The sequence below is a fragment of the Balearica regulorum genome, unplaced genomic scaffold (genome assembly GCF_011004875.1).
Source record: "Balearica regulorum gibbericeps isolate bBalReg1 unplaced genomic scaffold, bBalReg1.pri scaffold_34_arrow_ctg1, whole genome shotgun sequence".
Taxonomy (NCBI): Eukaryota; Metazoa; Chordata; class Aves; order Gruiformes; family Gruidae; genus Balearica; species Balearica regulorum.
Window position 1 is genome coordinate 209,687 of NW_022679072.1, and position 12,699 is coordinate 222,385.

A 12,699-nucleotide genomic window follows, 5' to 3' on the forward strand; every position below is an offset into this window, starting at 1 on the left:
TTGCTGTCACCCTCACTGAGGGCACTCAATGAACTGCTCAGACTGTTGGGTAGTGTTGGTACAGACACTCCCCCCTTCTGGGCTAAAAAGAAAAGTCTTTTTTATATATATATATATATTTTATTGAAATCTATATACTGACATCAATATTCACAGACTTCTAAAATACCAGTACTTTTATAGAAATACCATTCATAAAAATATTCCCATTTAAATATAAATGTGGGCAGGACTACGACTCAAGCGGACCGTGCCACATACAGCAAAGGCAAAGCACGTTTAGCCAGGGCAGCTACCTCAGGGCGACTCGGGTGCAATTTTGCTCGGCAAGGGTCCACAACAACTGCAAACCTTGCTCCTGGCCTCCCCACCAGGAGCAAATGTTCACTTTTCCCAAATGCAAGATGCTACCACAAGCACCAGGTATGATACTGTCTTTACCAAGCAGAAAGGGGAATCCCTCCACCCTACCAAGTGAATTCACCTTGGGAAGGCAGAGAGGAAGGAACCAAGGAGATTGCCTTTCAGGAAGGCAATAAGCCTCGGGCAGAACACGCTGATCTAAGAGCAGAGATGAGTCTTTATGAAATGAGCCAAGTGGAAAGTATTTTGGCCTTGGCCACTTCCCACTTTCTAGCAAGAAGTAATGCATTTCAAAGCAAAGGCTATTCCAGAATCCTCTGAGCTGCTGCTGCTGCCGCTAAATGTCCCCATTTCCTGTGGCTGGGTGCAAACAGACCTGTCAGACAGACAGACAGACAGGAGGTGTCAGGTACCGGTACTTGGAGGGTATGCAGACGGGAATAGCTCGGAGAAGGGAGAACAGGCTACACTTGGCTTTCAGTCGGTTCAAAGCATCCCGCACCATCACTGAGCGTGAGCACGAGCTACCGCTACACTAGCCTGTGAAATCTGGACTCGATGTCAGCTAAGAGGGGCATTCGTTTCTACCAAGTTTTGCTTCCATTCAACTGCTCACCTTCAGAATACTTTCTCTTTGCAATTTAGTTTCTTACCAGACAGCTTGAAAGTCATCTAAGAGCAGGTCCCCGCTGCGTATCGCAGAGAAGCCAACTTGGTGACCAGTCTGCTCTAGTCTCCTCATCTTAGTTTCAAGCTCATCAGAAGATGCTTCAAGAGACAAGCAGCATTACTACACTGCAATATAGATGAAAAGTAATGCAGAGAGACTCATTTCTGGGCTGCCAAACAGCAGAATGCAGCGCATTCTGCAAACGGCTACGTGGCAGGGAAAGCAATGTGCAAGCCAGCGCACTCTAGACGACCCCACAAGACTTTCACAAGCATGAGGGCAGGGGGGCCTCTCCGAAAGCCAGTCCCCTCCTCCCCCTGGGAGCAGCAGGGATGGAAGAGCAACAGGCACCCTCACCAGGAGGTGGGAGGCGGGGGCAGGAGGGCTGTAATAGTCTTTGGTGAGGTGGAAACCAGCAGCACCTGAGGTCCCCAGCCTCCACCTCCAGTGCTCAGCCTCCGAACCACTGGCACCTCATCCTTCGTGCCTGTCGCAGCGCCGGGTCCTCACGGCAGGGCCGGGCACAGGCTCTTTCCTCCTGCTCCCCGGAGGAAAGCGGCCTTCGCCCCTCGCCAATACCTCGGGACCAGGTGCCCGCTCCCCCGGCCGTCCTCCCCGAAAACGCCCCCCTCCTCCTCCTCCTCCTCCTCCTCCGGGCAGCACCGCTCCGGCCCGCAGGCAGCTCCACACGCAGCGCCCCGCTCCCTTCAATGCCACCCCCCCGCCCCGCCTCACGCCTCACGCCTCACGCCAGCCGTTCCCGCCCGAGCCTTCCTGAAGCTGCGCGAGCACCCGCTGCCAGGGGGAGGCAGCGCCCGCCTGCGGCTCTGGCGGCAGCAGGCAGAGGGGGGGAGAAAGCAGTGCCCAAACCAGAGCTGGCCCTGCAGAGTCCATAGCCACAGCACGTCATTCATCTGGGTAGCAACAACGTAGTGAGGTCATTCAGGAACGACAATTTACTGACAGCATAGCTCGGACTTTTTTTTTTTTTTTTTTTTGTGCTTCCTCCCTTACAGCCTTTTCCCTGGTAATTAGCCTTAGATGATTTCTCAGAACACAGAGCACATTCTCTACAGGCAACTTGCAACCCTTCTGGTAGCAGTTAGACTAAAGACGTTAGGCACTAAACGTGTCCAGTGTCATGGAGATGGTACCCTTCCTTTCTTGGCTGGTGGAGCTTAAATACACTTGCATGGAAATTAATCCTGCTGTGCTTAAGAGTGCAGTCGTGCCAAAGAGCACGAAATAAAGGTTAACGGAGCCCTGTTTGGCTGTGCAACCTCGCACGGCTCGCTATGACTGCCTCAGATGTGAACTTGCTGAGCCCAACCCTTTACAAGCTTTGCCCTCAAGAGAACTAAGCGAGCCAGGCAAGAAGAGAGGGGGGAAAAAAACCCTAGGAAATATGAACAGCACTTTAATTAACAATTGCCCTTCTTTCCCCTGTGCACAGAATATCCATTCTTCCCTGCTCCTTACTTAGTAAGAGGAGTTGAATTTGACACGCTGAATTTCACTTCCACTTGGAAGTTTTACACGTTTACAAAAGAAGCACTTTGCCATCTGTAGTCACGCTTCGCTGACGACCTGCCCGGAGCTGTACACACAGGATCCACCATTCGGGTAAGGAAGGCACTCTTGTGAAAGGCACAGCTACAATAGAAAGCCTTCAAGAGTTAAGACTGCAAATGAGAAGGGCTTTAGAGATGCACACGGCCCAGCTTGCTTCATTATCAAATCTTGATAATTTTAATTCTAATCATTTAGTTATAATGTTTTTAATTTTAATCACTAAGACCTCAGATGCAGTTTTAACTGTGTTCCCGCCAAGCTTCAAGAGAACACATGTGCAAAATATTTGTTCTCTCAGCAAGAAAATCACTGGTCCAAAGAAAGATTTATTAAAAAAAAAAAAAAAAAGACAGCCATGCTCGCAATATTTGCTTTAGAGCATCCTAAGACTGCAAAATTCTATGTTACCTCAGGATTTCCTATCAAAAGAAAAATAAGAAGAAAAAGTAAAGTATGAAATCTTGAAATCTAAATCTATACCGTTAAAACATGAATCATTTCTGTGCACACATTTTGCTATGGGGACAGGAGAAAAGTTATAGAAATAATTTACTGCAGTAGCCATTTGAGATGCTGAGAAACACTTCAGTAACACCTACTATATTCCCTGTTTTCATTGCAATACTCCAGCTCTGAATGGGGGAAGTAGAATACAGCGATCCAGTAATACCACACTAGACCATGTATAATTCTCAATAAAACTCACTAAACTCGGGAAAACATGCACTTGCCGTGCAGCATTTTTGTCACTATGTAAGACACAAGAGCATAAAACCACATCAACCATGTCTCACTTCAGCTGAAAACCATTTGACAAAGTGTGTGCAAGTTTGCAGTGGCCCAGCAACCTTATCACAGACAAGGGCAAGACCTCCAGCTTAAGAAAAGCAAGAGTGCAGTGTAATGCATAGCAAGCTGCAAATCCAGTGGTTTTCACTTACGGTAGCTGAAAGCATTTTAGTCCCTTCCTTTTATCCATCGATGGGTTGCGGTTGGCTTCCCCCCCCCCCCCCCCCCCCCGCCCCATTTTGAGCTATATTCAACAACTTGAGACAGAAGCAGGGACAACTAACAGACCAAAACCAAGGTGAAGGGGACCCGGTATCCTCCCCTTGCCCGGCAGAAGGCAGTAGCCTCAAAGGGAGGAGTGAATGGAAGCAAGTCCCCACTCAGCGTGGCAGGCGAACCTTCTCCTCCTCGCCCACCTCGCCTTGCCACGTGCCCCTGCACAACAGGCACGAGGCTCTGGCTGTGGAAGGCCACTCAAGGGAGGATATGGATGACAGTCAAGCTACACCAGAGGTAGCACCTAGGCCAGAAAGGCCCGCACCTTGTGTCGTGACCACCCCCATGAAGAAGAAAAGGCGGGTTATAGCTGTAGGGGACTCCCTTCTGAGGGGTACAGAGGGCCCAATATGCAGGGCAGACCCTCCCCTCAGAGAAGGCTGCTGCCTCCCGGGGGCCCGTGTTAAGGACATTACGAGGAAACTCCCCAGCCTGCTACGGCCCTCTGACGGTTACCCACTGCTGCTCCTCCACGTGGGTGGGGATGAAGCAGAGACATGCAATGCAAAAGTGATCAAAAGGGACTTCAGGCTCTTGGGATGGTCATGGAAGGATTTGGGAGCGCAGGTAATATTCTCCTCCCTCCTTCCAGTTGAGGGCAGCAACGTTGGGAGGAACAGGCGGACACAGTCCATAAACGCATCACTCTGTGGCTGGTGTCAATGCCACAACTTTGAGTTCTTTGATAATGGGACGGCCTATACAGCACCAGGCTTGATGAACTCTGCTAGGATTCACTTCTCTCAAAGAGGGAAGAGGATCTCTGCCCAGGAACTAGCGGGGCTCATCGACAGAGCTTTAAACTAGGCTCAAAGGGGGAGGGGGATAACATCAGGCTTGCCTGCGACATCTTGTGGGACGACATGCCCAGCATGTTGGAGGGACGGGGTGCTGGTGAGGGCCCTCAGCCTATTGCTCAGAGACGTGCTGGACACACTGCAGCACGCTCGAAACCTAGAGGAGATGAGCCAGGGGCTCCAGATACAACGAGAACCAACAAGGAGACACTGGGAGAATACATCAAAAGAATTCCAGCCGCTCCAGCCACAAGTCAGCCTCATCGGGCACACAACTGAAACGCCTCTGCGCAAACGCACGTAGCATGGGGAATAAACAAGAGGAGCTGGAGACGTGTGCGTGCCTGCAGGGCTATGACCTTATTGGCATTACAGAGACGTGGTGGGATAGCTCCTGTGACTGGAGTGTTGGGATGGAAGGATACAGGCTCTTTAGGAAGGACAGGCAGGGCAGAGGAGGAGGGGGTGTCACCCTCTACGTCAATGACCAGCCCGAGTGCATGGAGCTCCACCTGGGAATGGACGAGGAGCTGACCAAGAGCTTATGGGTCAGGATTAAAGGGAGGGCTGGGGCAGGGGGCATCATAGCAGGGGTCTGCTACAGGCTACCTGACCAGGGAGACTGAGCAGATGAGGCCATCTACAGGCAGATAGGAGCAGCCTCACGTTCACAAGCCCTGGTCCTTAAGGTGGACTTCACCATAAAAAAATAGCAGCAAAGCAATGAAAGACAATGTAAAGTCAACGTCCTCTTGGACTTGCAATACATGTTCCCCTCGTTCAGGCTGCGATCCAGAACTCGAACACACTGACTGATCCTCCTCCCACAGTTATCCAATGCTGCTCTAAGGTTTTAACTTCATCCAACTTTGCCACAGCCAACCGGGCAATGCAGCAGGGATCTAGGGAACCAGAGAGCAGGGTTGTGGGCACTGGCAGGGGAGTTATGTTCAACTAGTATCCTACCAAAAACCTCCTCTCATAAGGAAATGCGACGGGCAAAGGCAGGCGCGTCCACCTGTATTGCTCGGTGGGTGTCCATCAGCTGCTGGTAAGCTTTATGCTGAAATGGTGATTCCGGAAAGAGAGACTCGCCTTGTTGAATGTGCAGCTCTCTGAGGAAAACTCTGTGGTGTGGCCAAAGAGGATTTTAGGTACTCTTGCGAAATTGTTCCATCCCCAGGCCCTCACACGAGCACACAGCTGCTCTGCGGTGATGCCCAGCTGGGTGAAGGCTAATTGTAAAAACGCAGGATTTCTGCCAAGAGCGCTGCGCAGCCCGACTGCCCCGGCAGCTGCTCTCCTGCTTGCTAAGGCAAGCGTGTTGCCTGGTGAGAGGCAGCTGTCAGTTTTCCACTCCTGCTTCTGGAGTGTTTTCTCTTGGGCCCACCCAAAGACTGGACTACACAGGACTCGTGGCATCAGTGTTCCTGATGTCACTCTGCCTCTGTCCCCTGTAAGTAAGTGGGAAGGGGGGATGAGAACCGAGTCGTTTGGAGAAGAAAAGCTCCTGTGCACCCTGCAGCAGAGCTGATCGCCTGTGGGGGGGAGCAGCTGGCTCCCAGCTGCCCTCCCGGCGCTTCCCCCTGAGCCGTGGGTGCTGAATCACTGCCGGGGGGGCCTACAGGTTTTCCTCCCAGATGCTGCGGATGCAGACACCGCTTCTGCGCCACAGCCATCCTCCTCTCCCCACCAGCCCCATCAGGAGCGGCGGCGGGGTCTTCTGCAGAAAGAGGAGGAGCGAGAGCTGCGCGGCAGTGCTTCACCGCACCGCCCGCACTGACGGTCCCTCAGGGCGTCCCCTCCCGTCACGGTGATAACCGCGCTTAGTGGGGAAGCGGTCCCGTGGGTGCAGGCGCAGATTCGCCCTGCGAGTGTACACACACGGTCCGGACCAGGTGCTTGCACAGAAGGTGCTCCGGTGCCGAGGCAGGCGGCAGCGGGGGCCATCGCTCTGCCCCGCCGACCCGCTCCCAGGGCGGGCTCAGCGCGGGAGAGCCGCCCCCGCGGAGCAGCCCCGCCGAGGAGGGCCGGTCCCGCCAGGCCCCCCGGCCCGCGCTGAGGGCGGCGGGGCGAGCCGGGATGGCGCCGGGGGGCGGGCGGTACTTCTGCACGGCGGGCGGCGGGCTGGAGCCCTTCCTGGCGTGGGAGGTGCGGGCGCGGCTCGGCGCCACGGAGGTGAGGGGGGAGCCGGCGCCGGTGTCCACCCGGGGCGGGGCGGGGCGGTCCGGGGCGGCGGGACCGGCGGCCTCGTTCGCTTCGCGCCCCGGAGCCGGGCGGCCGCGGCCTGGGCTGTGCCGCCGCCGGCGTGGGGCCCCACGGGTCTGGTCTTGGTGTGGGCCGGAAGGGACCTGGAAAGGCCGCCTGGTCCAGCCCCTGCTGTCTCCAAATAGGGGATAATAAACTCTCCAACACTCCGTTTTAGTGTTAGAAAGCAGGCATTGCTTTCTTCGGTGCCGGGTGCACGGGGAGGGGGGGGGATAGCCCCGCCTGTCGTGCATACCCTTACCCAAACGTTCATCCTTTATATACCTTAAGACCTGAATATTCAGACATTTTCCGAGAAGTCTCCACCTCTCCGCCTATCTACTGCATTTACATAATGCTGGCGTTGCAAAACTACACTCTGCATGTGCGGGGGTCTCGGGTGGTCGCCGGTGGTCGTTTGGGGAGTTAGCCCCCCCACTCCTTTGTCCCTGGTATGGTCACAAGCCTTTGAGGACAGTTTCTTCTCCTTGGACGTTGCCCAACTCTGTTGACCGGCCAAGCTGTTCTTCCTGATCAACGCTGTTTGGGCAGTCCTGCCAGGATGTTTCTGTTCTCAAGGGTACGATATCTTCTCCGTACATATTAATTACTCATAGGCCTGTTAAATTCAAAGCTAATCATTGTTTGGTCAAAGAATTTCTCAACACTGCCGTGGGCAGGGACCTCTGAGATTTCAGGCCACGTCCCCTCACCACCCCCGCCCAGTGAGCTGAGGTCTGCGCTGCCTCCTCCGTGCCAAGGGGCGACGGGTGTGAAGGGCTGCCGGGCTGCTGGCAGCGCTCACCCAAAACGCCTTCCCGATTTGGGTTCTGTGTTTTCCCCTGGGGTGGACTGCGTCTGAGGAAAGGTCTTCTGCAGCACAGAGGCGGAGCTGGGCGAGCTGAGGAGACTCAGGGCTGAAGCCAGGGGAAGGGTCCATCCAGGAGATGCATCAGGACCTGGCACGCTTACAAGCTGCTGGACTTGGACTCTCTTGAAAATGGAGATGGCCTGAGCAGCTAGTTCAGCCTCTGCAGGGGAAGAGAGCGAGCAGCAAGGTGATGTTCTCAAGGAACTCGACTTGAGAATGGCATTTATGGAAGAGCCTCCTCCTAGACCCTGTCCCTGACAAGCAGCTTGCTTAAGGCACCCTCCCATGGTGCCAGCTGTGTGGAGGCCTTGGAAAGGACTTGTTGCTCTTGACAAGCTCTTTCTCCATCCCTGCGCTAGGCATAGGGAAGCTGCTGTCAGCGCTGACGCTGTGAGAGCTGAGGCCTTCTGTAAAAGCTTTGAGTTCATCTACTGGCTCTGGTTTTCCCAGGCTGTGCGTTAAGTCCGGCTTTGTTGAGCCTCAAGTGGGGCTCTTGTTCTTGTCCATTTTTTTTCTCTGAAACCATTCAAGTGCTGAGGACTGGGATTTGCCCACAGCATCATGTTTTGCTTTGGGCTGTCTGGGGACCTCAGTCTTCTTTTGGGATGCTCTCTGTGGGACAGGAGGACAATTGCTTTGAGCTGCCTATACTTCTGGAAGGATTACCCACCTTTGCCTTCCACCCAAAAGACTCCTTAGCGGCACTTGGGTTTGGGGGTTGTTTTTTTTTCAAAAAGGGAGATGTGTGTGAATAGCTAAGTGGTAGTATACAGGGACTAATCTTCTCCTGCTTAGAATAAATGGTTTTATAGCTAAAAATATCCATTCCATGTTAGAAAACTTCGTTCCCTTAAAGATTCAAGCTCTGTGGCTGTTGGGGGTTCGTCATTTGCATAGCCCAGCCCGCCCCCCTGCATACTTCAGAATGTCTGGGTCCCTGCAGCAGTTTTTGAACAGTTCCTCCCAGCTGGGTCAACAAACCCAGTGCAGCCGGTAGATGCCATTGGAGCTCCTGTCTGGCATCAATCCCTCGGTATTTGGAGTCAGAAGAGGTCAAATTTAAACCTGCAGGTCTTCTTCGATGACCTTCAGGAGCTGTGGGCTGCGGATGGTGACTGGCTCTCTTTTTCTGACCCCGTGACCGGTCCCATTGCTCACAGGAAGTGGAACGGCTTGAACAGGTGAATCTGCCATTTCCCTTCTGGGGGTTACGGGAGCTGTTTTGGAGGTGAGGGAGACACAAAGTCACGGTCTCGAGTCAAATTGGATAGAGCAGAGGTGGACAGTAATTTATCCGACCTCAGTTGTGTATCTGTAACGTGGTTGTAATCGTCTGCGCCTGCCCAAGTGGACTGAGGTCCTGTTTTGTTTTAAAGGAGATATGACGAAGAAAATCAGTGGATCCAATGCGCGGTCTTTCTGACCAACTCTATAAGCATTTACTGTAGGATGAGATGAACAGGACCTTGAACTCGCTGGTTACACTGACTAACTCTCCATTGCCTACAGATGGGACCAAGGTTGGCTTGGACAAGGGTGTCTGCATTAGAGACATCCATGTTTAGTCAGACAAATCGCACTCCAGTCTCTTGTGTTCCTCATCAGGTCTCTGACAACTCTGCTGTTAGCCCTTCCTGAGGCCAAGTGCAGTCTCTGTCTCCTGTATTTATCTCTTGTTTTGTTTTTTTTGTTTGGTTTAGTTTTGTTTAACAGAAAGAAAAGTCAGTCTTAGACATTCAGTTGCGGAAGAAAGTTTGTGTTTGAAGATCACACTTGGATCTTCAGGTGGGTCTAATTAGATGTCTTTTCCTCTTCTGTTCACACCTGATAAGCTTAGGCACTCTCCGTTTGTCCTGTTTCTGAGGACCGCTGCCCAAGGCACCTAGCATTGCAGAGGGAGATTCTGTATCTCAGTTTGCACCATGAATTCTGTGAGTCAGGAGAGCGGAGTATTATTAGGACATCAGCTGATTACGATGCACTGAAGTGAAAAAGGTGCTCTGTAACTTTTGAGAGATAGTATTGGGTATGATCAGAATTTAGGTGTTTTGAGCAAAAGATGCTTAAAAAGTTAGGGAAAAATGATTAGCATAGCGCTATTTTTTTTTTTTTTTTTTTAGTTTGGATTTTTGTATATTTTAGATTTAAAGTTTGAATTTAAACAAATGTAGTGGTATTGATGTGGGAAACATGTTCAAATAGCCAACTATTTCTTTCAAAGGAGAATAAGCAAAGTAGCAGCTACAAAGAGTGTTTCAGCTTTCAAGTGTTTTGTGTTTTTCAACCCAAATCTATAAGCTCCTGTTAAATGAAAGGGGCCTACAAAAGCAATCTTTTAATTCTGTGTCACAAATTTTATGATCCATGCCCTTCTAAAAAATGATTGTCAATATTGCTTAGTGGAGACGTAGGCAATTAGTGGTTGGCCTCTCAGGAGATGTATCTCCTTTTGTTCAGAAGACTCTCGGGCTGCAGCAAGCGGCCAGGTGTCAGAGCGCAAATGGAGGATCCCAAAAAGAAGTCAGCAAGTTACAAAGGAGGAATGGGCAAGTAAAAGGCAAAAGCCTGAATCCCATCTGTCCTAAATAATGACCTGCTCAGCTCTGGGCTGGTGGCACAGCCCACCTGCAGTGCAGGGTCTCGGGCACAAGTCTTCTGCAGTTCGGTCGTTCTCGCCTTCCTCACAAGGGGGAAGAAAAAAAAAAAAAAGAAAAAGAAATAACAGGAGCTACACATTACTTAGTTCAGTAAATGGAAAAGAAACTGAGATTTAGCTTTGTTTGCCTCTTCTGGAGGATGGCCTTGAGCACAAAGGAGAAGAGTGCCCTAATAGCAGGCTGCTGGGCAGGCAGCAGGGAGGCAGGGAGTCTGCTCCCAGGGAAGCTGTTCCGCTTGGTCTGATTCGGGAACTGGTTTATTGGGGGTTTGAAGGCCAGTTCCCAGCACACACCCCATAACTGCTTTCTCTCTCTCTCTGGCCCGTTCATTGTCCTGATACTGCTGCAGGCTTACAGAAAATGGGGAGCCCACCGTTACAGGGAGATTCTCACCTCGGGATGCCTGCGACCTTGAGCTTAGCCTTGCGCTTGGTCCATGAGAGAGCCACGGCTCTAACTGCAAACCTGAGTGAGTGAGGGATGCGGAGATAGGACCTTTGCAGGGAGCGCCTGGGCTGCTGGACAGGGTGAGAGCCGTGCCAGCCACGTCACCTTTTAGCTCCAAGTGATTTTTCATGAAATAACACGCATGGCAGCCAGAATCCTGTGGTGTTACTGCTACGTGGTTTTCTTTACAGGTTTCCAGCTGTGTTCCTCCTCCTCGTGATAAACAGTGTTGCCAATATTTCCTTCTATCTTAGAATACACAAAATGCATTCCCTTCATAAACAGTGCCCTGTAATGCTGTTATCATTATTGTTGACCTTATTTGCAGCAAGGTTATATGTATCGATTCACAATAGTGCATTTAAATCTAACTTTATATTGGAGCATAGTGAGCGAGTTAATTGGACAGAAGTCCTCTGTAATAATGCTCCTTCGCATGCATTGCTGTGTTACGGACAGTCTGTGCAAATTCTGCCTCACACAAGAGTTGATGCTGCACTGTACCAAGTGGAACGAGATGTCTCCTTTGCAATATGTTCTCTTTTCACTCTTTGCCTTAACTCACTATGAAACATTGCCGTGTTGTCACAAGCCACAGTCCTGCGCTTCATTGTAAAATAGTTCTGAAATCACCCAAACCGCAGCGCTGTGGTGAAGGTTTGCAGCAGCCACCCAACCATCTCTTCCTTATGAACTGTTCCATTTTCAGAGACGGGAGGAAAGCAAGTCAGACAAGTTTTGAGAAGAGATTTTGCTTCATAATTCTGCGGTATTGAAATGTTGATGTTCAAGGCTTCTCTTTTGCTGGCTGGATTTGCCTTTTTCTGTATGTTTTTTAACCCAGCCCTTTCATTACAGTTTAGAAGAACAACTTCCATGAGAGGATGAAGGTAGCAGCGCAGTAGTGCAGGAAGGCAAACCAAGTGAGCGAGCAAGGAACGCGCCTCGAGAAGCTGTCCTCAGAGCGCCCCAGCCCTTTGGCAGCTGTCGGGCAGTGCAGATGCCAATTGCTTTCAAGCACACAGGTGACAGATCATTTAATAAAGAGTGGGAAAGGAAAGGTAGACAGGTATGAGGGAAACTGGAAGGAAGGAAGGAAGACGAGGTTGTGCTTTTGTCTATTTTAATACCATTCCTGACTGTTGACAGCGGGGTTCCAACTGTATCTAAGCAAATGAATAGGTGACAACGGCAGCTGAAGCACCCAGTATGCCAAAGGCAGAAAAGAACAGTGGCTCAAAGAAAACCTACGTTCACTGCACGCTGTGATCCCTCAGGCTGCTTGCTGAGGAGCACGAAGGCAGTCTTACAGCAAACCTCCACGCATGGGCATCTTTCTTAATAAAGAGTGGGAAAGGAAAAAAAGTACGCTTTTATCTGTTTTGGTTCCCCTCCAGCCATGGCCCTTATGGTGGCAATAATGGATCCTGATCCAACAAGTCCAGAGCCAGCCCACGTGCTTCCTGTGAAAAGCACCCTTTGTCATCGCTGTGCAAAACCAGCTGCGTCCTGCTGCCACCCGTCAGGATTACGGGGCTGCTTCAGCCAGCAGCAGCAGCAACTCGGGCTCATGCAAAGGAAGCGACAGCAGCCCAGTGATGAGGCCAGTCTTTACTCCAGCATCCCGGCGTTCAGCGCACTGGCTTACCTTCTCTGCGCTGTAATGTGGCGTCAGCTGCCTGGGTTGCCGAGCAGGTCATCTTGCTCCTCAGCACAGGTGTGACTCCGCCTGTTGGGGGCTCGACAGTCAGCGGGGTGCTCCATCCCATGTAAAAGCACTGTTGTTTCAGCACTGTAAAATTCACGGTTACTTTTAGTCAAAGCCCTCTCTAGTTGGTTTTCACTCCAAGGCAGGCTCCATCATGTGCTTTCATGCCATCAGTTCTCCTGTGGATTTCCCGGTTCTTTCCTAGAAGGGAAAATATTAGACACTTGGGTGACAACTCACCCTGCCCAGCCTCAGGCACCTCCCTGTGCAGTTTTCTGTACGAGAAAGAGAAGGGATACCTG

At 51.4% G+C, this 12,699-nt stretch overlaps 1 protein-coding gene and 1 long non-coding RNA gene across 2 annotated transcripts in view; one reads left to right on the plus strand and one right to left on the minus strand.

The window, feature by feature from the left end:
* The window catches only part of LOC142599783 (E3 ubiquitin-protein ligase RBBP6-like), a 172,835-nt gene extending 160,374 nt beyond the window's left edge, over nucleotides 1-12,461 (minus strand). The window contains exon 1 of the mRNA XM_075741548.1: nucleotides 12,338-12,461. Coding sequence (XP_075597663.1) covers nucleotides 12,338-12,458 — 121 coding nt within the window. The 5' untranslated portion in view covers nucleotides 12,459-12,461. The remainder of the gene's footprint in view (nucleotides 1-12,337) is intronic.
* Nucleotides 1-12,699, plus strand: part of LOC142599787 (uncharacterized) — a 90,365-nt gene that overhangs the window by 64,935 nt on the left and 12,731 nt on the right. The window lies entirely within an intron of this gene.